Raw genomic sequence first — 15,881 nt, 5'->3', positions numbered from 1 at the left:
GAAAGTGAAATCATTGTGAGGAACAGTTTCCTGTTGAGTTATGATTTCATTTTCCAGTCTTGTTATCTGTATAAGAGACCGTAGTTTGTTTGTGTGATCTGGAGAGACTCCTTTCTCTTGTGCGGGATGGCTTTCAATAGCAATACCTCCTCAGTCCGTCCTGATGGATGTGGGTCCCTCTCGACAGTGTCACACTATGCTGATGCATGACTCACTACAGTTCCCAGGAGCTTATAAAAATGTAAAATTCCGAGTCTTGAAAGCTTTGGCGCGTTGGGAGATTTATATGGAATTTTTAGTAATAGTGGCAAATGCTGTTATTTGGGAATAAATCGTACTTTATTCTCTAACATTTGGTACCAGAGCCAAACAAGAGATAGGCACTCTGTGGTTCTGTTTCATTTCATTATTGTAAATCCGCAGAAGACTCCTCCATTCCGGAGTTGCACTGGCAGTGACCCTTCCCTGCCTTCCAGCGTCTTCCCAGGTATGTTCCTGCCACCCAGAGGGAAGCGCGTTTCCACAGGATTGACTCTGGGACCCCTGGCATCTCTTTTAAGGATGCCCATCCTCATTTGAAAGATCAGTTTACAATTTTAAACATACTAATTTTGAGGGGGGGGGGAGATATTCCAGGTTGCTTGACTACGATAAATCTTGTTTTCTTTAGCTCCAAGTCTATGAAATTACTTTGTAGAGAGTCAGCTTCTTAATAGTTAGGTAAGAGTCCTTACTGGGACTGATGGTAAAATATCGTTAACATCATAATCCAATAAAACTAGTTGCCACATGCTGATTTTTTTTTTCTGTATTTGTTTACACATACAAAGTTTAATAAATAAAATTTTGGCTTTAATACTAAGATGGTTTACAGTGAACATTTATTTGGTAGAGCAAAGTTCATTGTTTTTTTTTTTTTCTTTCTTTTTTTTTTTTTTTTTTTTTTTTGCTAGAGTAACTCTTCATCAAGTGTGGATGAACCCCCCCCCCCACCCCACTCATAAAACAAAAGAGAACTCTTACCTTTTGTTTGGCAGGGAGTATGTGCTGTTTTCTTGAACAGTTGCTGGAAGGATTGATGTCCCTTTTTCATCAGCATCTTCAAGTGACAATTGTCAGAGGGATTGTGAGGACAGCTGTAAGGTCAAACTGCTTTAAAATGGAAAAGATACGGGAAGGATAAGTTTCCCCTGAAGATCTTTCTCATTTATGGTTCATGTCTGCACGTGTGTGAGTGTGTGTCTACATACATAGTCTTTATACATGTGCTGTATGTCTAAATGTTTATGTGTGAAAGTCTGTTTGCAGGCCTGAAGTTAGCTAGAGACTAACTTCACTACATTTTGAGGGATCTTCTTGCTTCTGTACTAGGAGGGCAGGTGTGCAGCTTTTTACTGCCGTGTTGGGGATCTGAACTCGGGTCCTCATGCTCGGTCAGCCAACCCTTCACTGACTGTGCCTTCTCCTGAGTCCCCAAGATCACTGAGTCCCCAAGATCACTGTTCTTGAAAGGCATCTTTGTTTTATAAAAAGAAATTAGTTTACTTATAGACCATCTCATGAGACCGACTCAGCTCTATAAGCAGGGTCTGGACTTACCAAGTCTTACCCAAAACACGGGTCCTCTACATTTCTCTACTGTTTGTGGCTCTCTGTCCTACAAGTGACTGAGTAGGAAGTCTGAATTCATAAAGTTGCAGTCTGAGTCCACTCAGCTCTGCTCTGACTGCCCTGGTGAAACAGTGACCCAAGCATCAGGGAAGTAAACAACCATTTCCTGCTGAGATTTCAGCCACCTCCACTCTGCACCAACATTAATCAGAGAACCCACCCTCAGACAGGTCCTGGACCCCAGGACAGGGCTTGTAAAAAGATAATAAACTGACTCTGAAAGCTCATCTGGAAAAGCTTCATGGTGATTAACTGGCCGAGGGACAAAGAGTCAGGGACTGTCACACACTCCTCCTCCCAAGGCTCAGGACCATTGAGGAGGAGAAGGTGGAAAGCAGCTAAGAGCCAGAGACAATGGATGACTGGGAAACATGGGGACAGTGAGGCAGCTACACCTACAAGACCTATGCAAGCTCAAGCCAGATTCAGTCCCAGTGTGGAGGGGAAGTTAGGCACAGTCCTCTCCTAGCCACCGGCCAGAAACAAGAGCTGGTTTTCTGCAACAATGTATCTCCTGCTTGCCAACCACCAGCCTCCAGGAAACGCACCCAAAAGTATTTAGGGCATCAAGTTGGTGTGTGTGTGTCTTAAAGGTCACAACGCTGGGTGTATAGGGAAGAGGATCTGGGGAGAGCTGGATGTATGAATATGAACATAATACTTATACAACAAAACTTGAAATTATAAAAGAACTAATGTGAAGAAGTGTATTTCAAATAGCTTGAAAGATAAAATGTTTGCTTTATTCAATTGTATTCAACAACTTCCATTTTTCAAATTGATTAATAAAATAGAATTTTATTATATTTTGCATATCCTTAAAATATGAAAAACAAAGCCAAAAGTTTAAAAAAGTTGTACAGGTGCACATGCAAATAACAATGGTTTAATACATTTGGAATTATATAAAATACATTATACAAAAGATGCCTAGCTTTTACATTAAGTGAATTAAATAAAGCATTCATATATTTCTGATCTAAGTGCAATATGCACATACTTAGAAAAAATACTGATTTCCTGAGCAACAATGCTGTAATTCAAAATCAGAAACAGTCCTGTGAAAATGCAGTGTTTAAATAACTTAACTCTAATACTCGAGACTAGATCTCCACTTCTGTTTCTAACTGTAGCCTTTGCATTGCAGTGAGGTAATGTCAGAAGAGTTTTTCTTTCTTTTTTCTTTTACTAAAGACTAACAATCAATTACTAAAGAACGGCTCATTTAATGAACTTCTCACACCACCAAAAAGCAGAGTAAAAAAAAAAAAAAACTTTAACAATCAAACTCCACCAGAAAAGAAAGCTTGAGGTTACATGCTTCTTCCTAATCTATAACATGGCCAGCAGATCATCTGGTTTTGTACACAGGACAGTGATAATGTTTAAATAATTATCAGTTCAAAACAAACTCAGCCATGTACCAAGTCTTCACAGAGTCAAGAATTTGCCCTATAACAATATCAGACTTTTCTTTATTTGCAAGTCAAAGTTTGTAGGTGAAATAATAAACTCAGTTCTGCATGTTTACACCGCATCCACATACATGAACACATAAGAGCTAAAGCCTCAAAGAAAATCCAAGGGCTTGACCATGAACCATAGTATCAACAACTGTGCTAATGTTGTCTAGAATACAAAGTTTGCAATTGCCAAAAATGTGCATAATTTGCAAATGCACATTTGTTATATCTTGAAAAATTCTAAATGCTTAATTTTTTTCTTTTAAAAAAGAAGGTATAATTCTACATATGGAATTATATTCTAAGATATACAGTAAAAGGAAATTGCTCGGTTGTTTACTAAGGATATTTGTTGTGTTTCCTTCAAAAAAGGATGCTCAAGACAGAAACTATTTTAACCAGCAAATATACCTCCTCCTTTGGAGATAGGTTATCAGACCCTTCAATTGTGATTCCACGTAAAACCAGCAGAAAAAGAATCACAACTCTATAATTTCATCTGTTTGATGTAAACAGAGGTTATGTAGCCTGTTCTACCCTGAAATCTGTATTTTCTTTTATCCTAAAACTTGATTTTTCAGCAGGCTTAATAAAGATAATGTAAACTGGCTGTGTTAACACTGAGCATAAATATCATTCTTAATTCAAAATGCACATGGCATGTTTAAAAATTATTTTAAATAAGATTTACTCAAGGAATCAATTTATCAAATGTTTCCTATTATTAAATAAGGATATTTTTCTAAAACTTTTCTGACATAAGGGCTTTAAAATGATTGACTTCTATGTCTGTTTGTAATGCTTTCCCTTCTCAAAGTATATAAAGTCCCAAATATAACAAATATATATTAATAATTCCTTATATCAGGATTGGAATTTGTTGTACAAAATGGTTAAAAAGCTGAAACATTGATTTAGGAAATAATGTCCAAAAAATGAGGTAATGTAACATATTTTAAGGTATGCACTTTATTATACAGAAACTATGCAATCCAGACTCCACTCCTTTATGTGTAATTTTAAAACACATGCTTCTGAGCCAAACTGGTTGTCTCACATTAGATGTAGAAAATGCTATTATTAAGCTCTTTTGACCAAGCCACACACACACACACACACACACACACACACACACACACACCTTTGGCATATTTTTTCTCAACTGGATGATGCAGAGTAGATGGGGATAATCTGAACTTAGACAGATTCCTTTTGAAAAGCAGAGGTCAATAGATCACCAAATCAAGCAATGTGTCTTATGCTAATGTAAAAGTCATGTTTACCATTTTTGCTTAATTAATCATTTTCTTCTGCAAGACTTCAGAGGCAGGCTGTACAAACTTGTTTTTACTCTGTTAACTTAGGCTTAAAAGTGAAGAAAGAGACAAATCTACATAGCCTGTGAAATGAAAGCCTAGTCAATAAAATCTGACACAATGTTTCAACTTTAAATTGTGAAGTGTATATGAATTTATGTAAAGTAGCATTGTAAGGCATTAAGTGTTAAGGCATGATACTATTTATAACAGCAATGATTAGTCACAGTATGTAAAGAGGAATTTGCTGAGCATGCTTTACTCTGTAACACTTCATCAAAGAACTACAAAAGTGCCTTCAAACATCAGACAGGAGTATTTTTAAAAATAACCAGTGGAGGTGATGTTGAAGGGCTGCTCATAAAGGGTTCCTTTTTTTAAGGAATAGGTCTTAACTTAGTTCAGTGTCCCTGTGATCAGATGGGAAGTTTCCAACCCAAAGACATTATTTTGGGGTCTTAATATATTTAATCTATTTCTTAGCCTGTATCACACAAATTATAAACTATGTTTCCATATCGGTTTCTACATTTGGTTTCATAGCACATACACTAAACATGTTTTTAAAGTCTCAGATTTGCGTGTTAAGTACTGGGTATCAGGAATAGTTTTAGAATTAAAACTTATAATTAGTATTTTGATGGTAGGTATAATATCAAATTTTCTTTAGTTGTAAGCATTTGGAATCCTTGACATGAACAACCTTAAATTAAAAAACAATCTTTTAAAAGATAAAATTTAAACATAACTAATCTTGAATAAGAAAAAAAAATCTAAGTTAGAGTTCCTAGATATACAATTAAATTAATTTCTGCTTTAAGAACGGATATAGCAGATGTATGGGCTGAGCAGTTTCAATAGAGCAAACGCAGGTGTTATAGGCAATCCATTTGTAAAATGCTCAGGGATTTTTAGAAAGGTAAAAACAAACCATCTTCTGTGTTCCTAGATTCTGACTTGGAGGCAGTTGTCAGATACGAATCACTACATTCTAAATGCACATATGACCACTGACACGGACCGCGGCTGTTTGTTACGTTTTGTGTTGAGTATCATGTGCCTGAGGGTCTTGCCTATGTAGTTTCTGGTCATCTTGTTGGCCAACAGGTATTCCTTTTGTTGGACCGATTCCATTGTCCATCTCTCTGTGCGGTGATGGGGGTGTGAGTCCTGGATGCACGTGTGAAGAACCTGCTGTTGAATGGTGACTAACATCCACTTTAGCTAAAATTTCATAATACAGCAAATAAAACACGGGTGTTATTATGCCCACTATCAACATTATCACGACAGCTGTCCACCAACCAATCCCCCAATCTGCTCCATAATACGGGTCCTTCCGGTGGACGGCTTTGTTATCAGGTTCAAATCGGACCTGCTGTGCTGTTAAGGAAGACACTACTTCGTTCAGGTTCTCCTTCTTGGTGTCGGTACACTTGACTATCTGTTCTATGTCTCGATCCACTTCTTTCAGGAAACTCCCAGCTGACTCGCTGGGCAGAAGAGAGTCATCAGCCGGTACAGTGTCTTGCTCTTGAAAATGTGGAACAGGTGGAGGGTGCAAAACGTGTCTTCCTTTCAGAGGATGGAGGGTTTCAGTTAAAGAACTAAACCTTTTAACTGGTATTTTGATAGACCTAAGAGCAAAAAAGTCTTGATCACTGATGAGATTGTTAACTCTTTTGATATCTGCTACCTGCAAAAAAGAAATACGCAACATTGAACTGAATTCTAAGAGTAGACCTTCACTCATTACCTTACCATCAGCGAGTGCTGCTGCCACACACAGGTGTAAGCGCCCTTGGATATGACAATTATAAACACTACATTTATCTAGCGCTAGGAAGTCCCCAACAACTTTGTATTATCATCGCCTAGATAGCAGTAGCACTAGCTAATACTCACATTTTTCTGTTTTTCTTTATACATCATACAAATGCACCATAGGTAATGTCTCCACAAGCAATTTGTGAATGAACAGTTACTGGTACCCGTGTTCCTTGTTCCAACTTGGCAAATGGAGCATAATCACTTTAACCTGTTTTCTCACAAGTAAAATGCCATTAACACCACAGTGCACCGTGGTTCTAGTTATTTCTTTTTCCCACTCTAGTTGATCATGCAATAGCCAATTTTACTTAGAGCATCAGACAACTTATATTCTGAGGGTTAAGAGTCTGAATAAAGAATACAAACACAAGGACAAGCCACAAATGGTAAAAACGTGGTTTCCCTTAAAGGAACATGAACGACATCGGAAGTGAGCTCATTCCTGCCCACTACACCTTGGGAGAACATTCCAAGAACAATACTGGGCTTTGAAGAAAATGGTACTCCTGTTTTGTTTTCTTGGAGTGTCCTCACAAGCACTCAGAATTCTCCTCACACGGCTCTATTCCTGGACTGTTTCCAGTAGGTACACTACTTTCAAAGATACTGAAACGTGAGAAACATGTACTTGACGTTTAATGTGTAATTCAGTCCAGGCTTTACTCTAACATCAGACTCTAACATCAGGGTTCTTTATACATATTATAACCCCATGTTCTATGCCACTCTGATAGGGGAAGAAAGGATGGGCTGTCTCTCAGATGACCAATTAGTAGCCAGGTTCTCTCCCTACCTTTATTAGTACCATTTGTTATATATTTTAATTAATACTTCAAGCTCTTATCCTGTGGTACCCAACTAATGTCAGAGATGCAGAATGAGTCTAGGATGGAACTTTGGCCTGCTCAGCTCCATGGGTGATGACGCCACTCTGATCCAGAAGAGGATACCGGAAAGAGGATGCACATAGATACAGTGCTTTTTTGGGTGCTTGATATACACAAGAGACTGAGGCTCAGGAGGGGTGGAGACAGATGTCTGAAACCTGGCTGAGGATTTGAGACTCAATGGAGTCACTAGAAAAGATTAAGAGGGGAGTACCTGCACAACACCACATGAGACATGAGGAAAAAGTGTTGAGGAAGGCAATATCACACGGTCAGCTGCACACATCTGTGTCTGAAGCACAGCTGTTACTTTCTAACTATTAGCTATGTGGTTTAGGGTGGGAAACCTTTCGGCTGCTCCATTTCCATATGTTAGTAATGCTCTTCCCTACCTTATAAGGTTGGTGGGCATATTAATGGATTCAAAGAGACAGAGTAGCTGTAGTAGTGAACCACAGCTTACCCACACATTGTCAGCATGTACTGAAGAGTGAGGTATGAGGCTCTGAAGCCTGCCCTGTCAGGTCAGGCAGAGTGTTGAAGAGAGAGACCATGAACAGATTTGGAAAATGGTAAGCCGGCCGACTGGACAGTCTGGCACAGGTTTTGGATGACTAAGAGAGAGAACTGTAGACAACTAGGAGGTGAGAGATTAGAGGAAAGAGAACTTGTTGCCTGTCCATGAAGACTCAGTGGCGAGCCCCAAAGCATTACTCCACTCTATTTTAATACCTGCTTTACTACAAAGTGCTTGGTGGTCCATGAATTTGGCATCTAAGACTCACCACATACTTAGGCTACACCTCTAAATGTACCACATCACGTTTTCTGTTGTGCTAACTAACTAACTCGGACACATTTAGAATCCCAACCCTGGATATTCGTTCCCCTAATCAGTTCTGTAACAGCATCTATTTTCAATACAGCAATAATTCCTGAGTGCATCTTCAGAACAATGTGGGTCCTTCTGTAAGAAAGTGTCTCTTTGCAGGTTGAGTTTCCATCACAGTGGAGCACAATGAACGGATCTTTGAACCTGCTTAGCCCTTAGTTTAACCCCTCTGGCTGGAGCACACCTTTAATCCCAAACAACGAAGGGAAAGTTAGTTTGTAGAAGGAAACACGCATGTTTTAAAGAGATGTCGAATCGAGTGGCAGAAAAAGTGATGAATCAGAGAAATATTTGACAGAATAGGACATGTCCAACTCTCACGAGAAGGGAGAGGAAAGGGAAGCTACTTAAGGGAGAGGCAGACAGCACAGGAGAACAAAGTGCAGTCTAGGAATACGGGACAGTAGAGTAGAGAGTGGGGCACAGAGAGAGCCGGGGGGGGGGGGGGGAAGGCAGCTCCCCAGGGAGAGTGGGGCACAGGGGGGGGGTTGGCAGTTCCCCAGGGAGAGTGGGGCACAGAGAGGGGGGGTTGGCAGTTCCCCAGGGAGAGTGGGGCACAGAGAGGGGGGGGTTGGCAGTTCCCCAGGGAGAGTGTTACAGAGAAAGACTGATGAGAACAAGCTAGACACAGGTAAAGACAGAACGAGCAAGAGGACGAGGAGCCAGAAGGTTGGAAAAGATTGCTACGAGTTAATTTGGGGCCAAGCAGAGCAATTCTGAGGCAGAGAGGAAAGCTAGATTGGGTGAGTCAGCTGGCAGACGATTTTGAGCCAGAGCAGCTGAGCTGAAGCAGGCAGCTGGGGTTCAGAAAGAACAAGCCGGGTAAGTTTATTCAGCAGCAAGTCTCAGAGGCTGAAACCATTCTAAGCCTAGATTAGATTGTAGGGAGGCCAGAAGCTTCCGGGAGTAGGCCTAGGTTGGCAGGAGGCATCAGGCCACACAGACAACAGTTACATCAGAATAACGTTTACAAGGGATCAGCCACACCTCCTCCTCTGTAAACTCACCCGTCAGCTTCCTGTCTCGGCCCTTACTGACCCTGCAATGTGCCCATACAAAAGGAAGCGGAGGAACGAAACCTAGTGCTCTAACTCATCAAAAGCACGCCAATAAACGATATTATTAATCTTTACGTCTGAAGCTATGATTTATTTTGACATACTATAAACAACAGTTTGTCATTGCAACTATTTTTTTATATTTAACTATTTATATTACAACTAAACTTTTGCAATAGTTTAACCTGAAAACATATTACATAGAATGCAATGGCCATAGGAAGTTGGTTTTTAAAAAAATCTTATTTAAACACATATACATACAGACATTTATACAGCAAGTGTATGAGAATGTGTGTTCTTAGTGAACAGTAGTATAAATATGTATCTGTACTGATAAGTATACGTATACAAGCACAATAAAGTAGGTACAGAAATACCAAAGTGACAGGTTACTGGGAGTAACTCAACCGCTCCCTTAAAACGTGACAAAGGTCATGCCCACGGGCACAGGAGATCTCTGTGAGAAATAAACTCGCAACAGCACATGAAGGAAGAGGTAAGAGGACACAGAATCTACTCCACTCCTGGTTGTTCTAATGAACAAATCGTTATCCTGGACTGTACTAATCACAGTAAACTAAGCTGACACCCACCGTGCAACAGTACTGAAGGAAGTGACACCCACCGTGCAACAGTACTGAAGGGCTACCGCGTTCAGAGTGTCTCCTTCCTGTATGTCCTTTGTCAGTAGGACGATGTCATCGAGTCGGTCTCTCGATGTGCTTCTCCGAACCTTCTCCTTTCCCCGGGACCGGAGTTCGTAGACTTCAGCATCTTCTTCCAACGTGTCGTCTGTGCAGCTCCCAAAAGTGTGTAGATGGCCACTGGCCTGAACTCCTGGGAGGGAAACGGTCCGATTCTGACTCCTCCCTGCCATGACGTTAGAGCTGGGGAAGAAAAGAGATGACCTTGAAATGTGGCCGATCCATTTCGGTGATACACAGGCATCTCACATGCTACCTTCCCGATACTGTTTTAGTTACATGCGGGGCCGACACTTGCCACTTGGGACCCCTGTTCACAAAGACACCTTTCCACAGCCTGGTATATACAGCAGGTATACAATGCCAGCATCTTACGAGGATCATCAGGAAGGACTTCATTTTAAACACATTATTTGGCATATAACTGACCACTGACAGGACAAAGCAAATCGGAATACTGAAACATTGTGCCGGTTTCTTTCATCATCATGGGTTCTCGGTCTTGCACACTGGGATGGCTCAGTGGTTAGCAGGGCTTGCTGCCAAGCCTGATCTCCTGTGTTCATCCCTGGGACCACGTGGTAGAAGGAAAGCCAATATCCACAAACTGTCCTCTGGCCTCCAAACCCAAGATCTAAAGACAGTCCACGAAAACTGAACCCTGGCTGGTGTTTGGTACTTCTGAGAGCTTGCAGTGCTTTCAGAGTTGCCGGAACTAGCACGCAATCTCACCTCACAGCGAACTCATGATGGCCCATGGGTTTGGGCCATTTCAGAAACTGTCCAAAATCTCAAGCCAAATGCATTTAACCGTTTCTTACGAAACCCAGACGCTTGGTTCTCCCCACAGCCAGTGCCGGCAGCAAGAACCTTTGCACACTGTGTCATCCGCCAGTCTTCTACCAGCACTTTCTAAACAATCAAACACTGTAACAAAACGCTATCCAAAATGCACCTGCTTGATACTTAAATGCTGAGAAATGACAGGAGGAAATGCCCCACCTTTCTGTTTCGCAATGGAAGCATTATGTCCTATTCTATTTCTATAGAGCAGGGAGCTCCCCCTGAAATCTGATGGTTAGCATCACCCAACCCGATAACATTGAAAGTCCGTACGTCAGAACCAAGGCTGCACTCAGTTAAGCATGCGGCAGGTGAGCTGCGCCAGAGACTGTCCGGTACCTCCTTCTCATCTCAGCTTACTCTACACTCAGAACCTTTTTCTGTGGTTGGATCTTTCATAACCCACCTCCAGGTATGTGAGCCCAGTGTGGTTGAGACCCTGTTTGAAGAAGCTGTGAGTGTGTGTGCTAACACACACCTTTCATCCCAGCAATGGGGACCTAGAGATAAGCAGTGTCTCTATGAATTCAAGGCCAGTCTGGTCTACATAGTGAGAGCCTGTCTCAAATAAAAAACAAAACAAAGACAAGAAAAGAGGCTGTGATTTAATGAACTATGTATCACAAAAGCATTGGATAACCATATATTAACTAGAAAAGTTACTGTACTTTTTGATGCCAAAGTATTAAGTTTTTATTCTATGACTAGGAAAAAAATTGGAAAGTTTTGTCTAATGTCTTAAGAATTTTTGACTACCAGCAACTTCTAGTACTGAAGGAATCAAAGTATTTGTTCTGCACACATACACACACATATACATAATACTTCTATAGAATTCAAACCTTTCTTGTTCTATTTGACTCACGTGAGATTAATGTATCTCTGCACTTCTTACTCATTGGCTCATGTTAAATTCAGAATTAACATTTAGTATAATACATTACATACTCTATTATAGATCATAACTTTGCTCCTGACCAGAAATTTTTCTTTGAAAGCTTTTGATTTAACTTAAAACTCTCATCAAATTCAATGTATATGCCATAAAGACTGAATAGATTTTAGACATTTTTTTCAGTTACAAAAAACATAAGCACCCACTAGAAATTGTAGTAAGAATTATTTATCAATGAATACATCTTATTTACTTCCAAAGTCACTATCAGCACATCTTCATCAATTTGATCCAATTCTCATCAAAAAAGAAATGGGAACCTAAAACAAACCTCCCATTCAGTTTTGGCTTCTTCTTAATTACCCATGTAAGAGAGGGCTGATGGAGTAAGAGGGGCTTTTGCAGATTTTACTTCTATCTCAGTCATGAAGCAAGAAGCTACAAAGCCGCCATTGCTAAATACAGTACCATTATCTTAAAACGTGGAAGTCAGAAGAGTTTCAGGGGATGGGGCATGACTATTTTCTGGTAGTTTTGTCAATTTGACAGAAACCAGAGTCCTCTGAGAAAATGCTCCCATCACACTAGCATGTGGGCAAATCTGGGCAGGACAGGGAATGGGGGGGCATTTTCTGGATCAGTGACCAATGTGGAAGAGCCCAGCCCACTGTAGGTGTAGTGGAGATACTGGTGGCCCTGGGTTGTATGAGAAAGCAGGCTGAGCAAGCTATGGAAAGCAAGCCAGTTAGCAGCATTCTTCCACCATCGTCTCTCAGTGCCTGCCTCGGTCTCCCTCAAGGATGCATGGAGACGCATAAGCCAAAGACACCCATCGTGACGGTTTGTATGTGCTTATCCCAGGGACTGGCACTTTTAGAAAGTGTGGCCTTGCTGGAGTGGGTGTGTCACTGTGGGTGTGGGCTTTAAGACCCTCATCCTAGCTGCCAGGAAGCCAGCCTTCAAATGATGTAGACTCTCAGCTCCTCCAGTCCCGTGTCTGCCTGGACCCTGCCATGCTCCCACCTCGATGATAATGGACTGAACCTCTGAACCTATGAGCCAGCCCCAATTAGATGTTGTCCTTATAAGAGTTGCTTTTGGTTATAGTTTGTATCACAGCAACAGAATGCAAACTAGGTCAATTATAAAAGATTCCTCTAAGACAACTAAAACAGACATTCAACACGCCAGTGTGTAATCTCAGTGAAGACAAGATCTTCCAGCAAACTCGGGAAAGTAGTGCCCAGGGGAGGGAGAAACCATTAAAAAGTATGTCATGCAAAACAACGCCTAGAAGGATGAAGGGAAAAACAACTAAAAACAAAATAACACACAAACAAGCAATGGGGGTGTGGCAGGAGACAACCAAAACTCCAAAACTCAGACAAAAAGATGACTAACAGCCTCTACAGAAAAACATACCTAAGTTTCAAAACTGTTTCATTTCATCAAATCCAACCCTTAAAATCCAGTTTCTGACCTTGCTTTACAGCAACACTACATTGCTTTAAAAGTTGAAAAGTCTCTATTTAGATGACTTACTAATAGCTGTACATTAGTAGCTTGTTTCAGCCGCTCCCAGGGGTGCTTGTTTACATTCCTTACTGCCAAAAATCCACTCCTAATTTGACAGACACAAGCTAAAGAAAGCCCGAACTTCATGTCTCAGTATCTGTTTAAAGTCAGGATCATACCTGTTTCTACAAGGAAGTTTATTTCCTTATCTAGATCTTTTCTAAAAATAAAATAAAAATAAATAACATCACATCTTTAATGTAGAGGTTATCTGTCAGTTTTGCGGGATCAGTAGCAAGTTGGTTGCATACGTGTACTTCCTCCGAAAGATGGATTCTCAAAAGTCATCCATGTTGCCTTAGGAACGCTGCGCCTCTAAAGCGCTGCTAAAACCCCTTGTCTTTAGTACAGCTATCTGAAATCCTGAATAATACCTAAAAGCCATTTGAAACAATGTTTCTATCGGTCTTTTCCTCGCCGGAGAGTCTCAACTAAGGAATCCAAAGACTCCCATCTTCATGCGTCTGACTCTATCCCTCTAAAATTGAAAGGAAAGCAGAATAAACGATCTGGACACTCACGTATGACTAACCTAGAATTGGCTGTGTTCGTCTGTAAGCCAAGTGCCAAGCTACACTTTGGCCCAGGCAGGTAATGACACGTACAAAGTACCACAGATTAGAAAGGACTCAGTATCCGAGTCGCCAGCCCGCATTCTCTTCACCTCTCTGAATTCTCTATGGGATCTATGGCTTCAGAAAACGAGAACATGTTGCCTACAGCACCGCTGACAAACGTCCTGTGATCATCAATGGATACAGTGAGCGTGTTTTCATCCACCGGGTCGAGACCCGAAAGCAACCTCCCAAACCTCTAGGTACTACATACTAATTGCTGCTGGGTATTTGGTCTTGACCTTAGGCGGGGACAACAGAAGACTCACCGGGCACAAGCCAGTTCAGCACTCAGGACAGAATTCACCGGGGCCAATTTTAAACCAAAGCAGCAACTGCGAAACTTCCTCCTTGTCCCATTCCACTCCTTTTACTTTTACTTTTATTTTTATTTTTTCCTTTTCCTCCCGGACGTCCCCCGCAAAGATTACATCTCTTGATTTCTTAAGTCGCAGCATCAGACAGGGACACTTCGGAGCAGATGCTATGGGGACAGAGTAGCCCGGAAAGAGCTGCCCAGAACCCGGAGGTTAGAGTCCTCCCCGAACCGGGGACAGCGCCCCACGGTGACCCCAGATCGACGTCGTGCCCCGCCCGCCCCCCAGCCACCGTCACCTGTCCCCTAGCAGGGGCGCGGCAAGCCGGTTACGTCCGCCACCACAGCCGGGGCCCCGGGGAAGTTCATGACCGCCTCCAGGTTCTCGGATGTCTGGGTCGGCTTCTGCCACTGTCGCCGCCGTCCCCGCCTTCCGCACCGACAGCCGCCGCCACGTCCGCAAACCTGCGGTGCGTCATCGCGTAGAGTAGGCGGAGGTGCGGGGGAGCGAGCGGGGGCGGGGAACCCGGCGGCGAACCGCAGGCCCACGCCATCACGCAGGCGCACCGACGCGACCGGGGCGGGGCCTGGGCTCAGCCCCGCCTCTGGCCCCGCCCCCGGGCAGCCATGCTGGGTTGGGCCCCTGCAGTCTATGGACAGTGAGAGCCCAACCCGCCCTCCGGTCTGAGAAAGAGCAGAGGGCGTGCTAGAGGAGAGCCACTGTGCGTTTCTTCTTGCTCTGTATTTGTAATTTTCTTCTCGGTGGGGCAGAAGAAAGCAAAAGCACCGGACTAAAGTTTACGTCCGGGCTTTAGGAGATCGACCTATGAGCCCTAGAGCAGCAAGACCGGCAGAGTGTCTTGGGTCCATAGGTGAGCAGAGTGAGTCACCTAGAGCCAAGCCCTGGAAGAGTTTGTCCTGGAGCTGCACACAACCTAGTTGGATTTGAAAATTAACAGGACGTCCTTGGTAATCAGTGTTGCACTATCTGATTCAGGGAAATAAATACCTTATGTCTTCCGACTTAATTTGTATTAAAAATTTGTTGAAAGGGTAGATAAAGTGTATTTATGCAAATGAGGCATTGCATTTTAACAATGCGCCTGGTGTTCTGTGTTGGAGACTTGACTAATGACTAAATGCTTACCCTTTTAGGTCAACATTCCTTGAACTCCAGATGTACCGCACTTTTCTTTGCAGTCTGAAGCGTTATTCCTTAGAAAGCCCTCGGAACGCTGTTCCAAACCCTTTCCAAAGAGTTTGTTGGTTGTTTTGTTAGTCGGTTGATTTTCTGCGAAGTGCTTCTTCAAGGACTGATGGTTTTATTTACATTGCAATGAGCGCCTTTTATTTGAAAGGATAGGCCTGGGCTGAACAATGCTACAAAGGACTCCAGGCGAAGACAACCGAGCGAAAAAGTTTGCCCACGCTATTCTGTGTGCTCTTACCCCGTGACACCGCTGTCTGTAACCATTTATCACCGAGACATTTTCTCATCGGAAGACAAAGGATTTATGCTGTCCTTGATGTGCAGGGCTTCAGCTCTTCAGTCCTCATGAATGTTAATGGAATGCAACTTTCTTTTTGCATAAGGTTACTTTTCTTATTTTAATGCCTATAAGCCAGGGAATCCTTGGAGAGTCTGAGGGATAGAATGAATTCCAAGCATTTTTTTTTTTGCTTTGAAGAAATATTCTATATGATATCTGCAAAGCTTTTGAATGATTATTTGAATCTAACTAAAATCGAGTATTTTGTTTGTTTATAAAAAGACCTCGACATGTGTATATTTTATTATTAAACGATACAAAAGA

General features: G+C 42.0%; 1 protein-coding gene across 2 annotated transcripts; it reads right to left on the bottom strand.

Annotated features, from left to right (window-relative positions):
- Positions 1 to 2,392: 2,392 nt before the first annotated feature.
- LYSMD3 (LysM domain containing 3) lies at positions 2,393 to 14,500 on the bottom strand. Of its 2 annotated transcripts, none has more exons than XM_080924832.1 (3): positions 14,367 to 14,500; positions 9,746 to 10,007; positions 2,393 to 6,146 (listed from the first exon to the last, which is right to left on the bottom strand). In XM_080924832.1, exons 2-3 carry the CDS (start codon positions 9,995 to 9,997, stop codon positions 5,484 to 5,486), a joined length of 915 nt encoding a protein of 304 aa, XP_080780958.1. In that variant the 5' UTR covers positions 9,998 to 10,007; positions 14,367 to 14,500; the 3' UTR covers positions 2,393 to 5,483. The 2 variants fall into 2 exon arrangements, with proteins under 2 accessions (XP_080780958.1, XP_080780959.1); XM_080924833.1 differs by lacking the exon at positions 14,367 to 14,500 and adding an exon at positions 14,021 to 14,137.
- Positions 14,501 to 15,881: the final 1,381 nt, after the last annotated feature.

The sequence above is a fragment of the Micromys minutus genome (genome assembly GCF_963924665.1).
Source record: "Micromys minutus genome assembly, chromosome: 11".
Taxonomy (NCBI): Eukaryota; Metazoa; Chordata; class Mammalia; order Rodentia; family Muridae; genus Micromys; species Micromys minutus.
The sequence above is the reverse complement of the archived record's forward strand: the minus strand, read 5'-3'. Positions and strand labels throughout refer to the sequence as shown.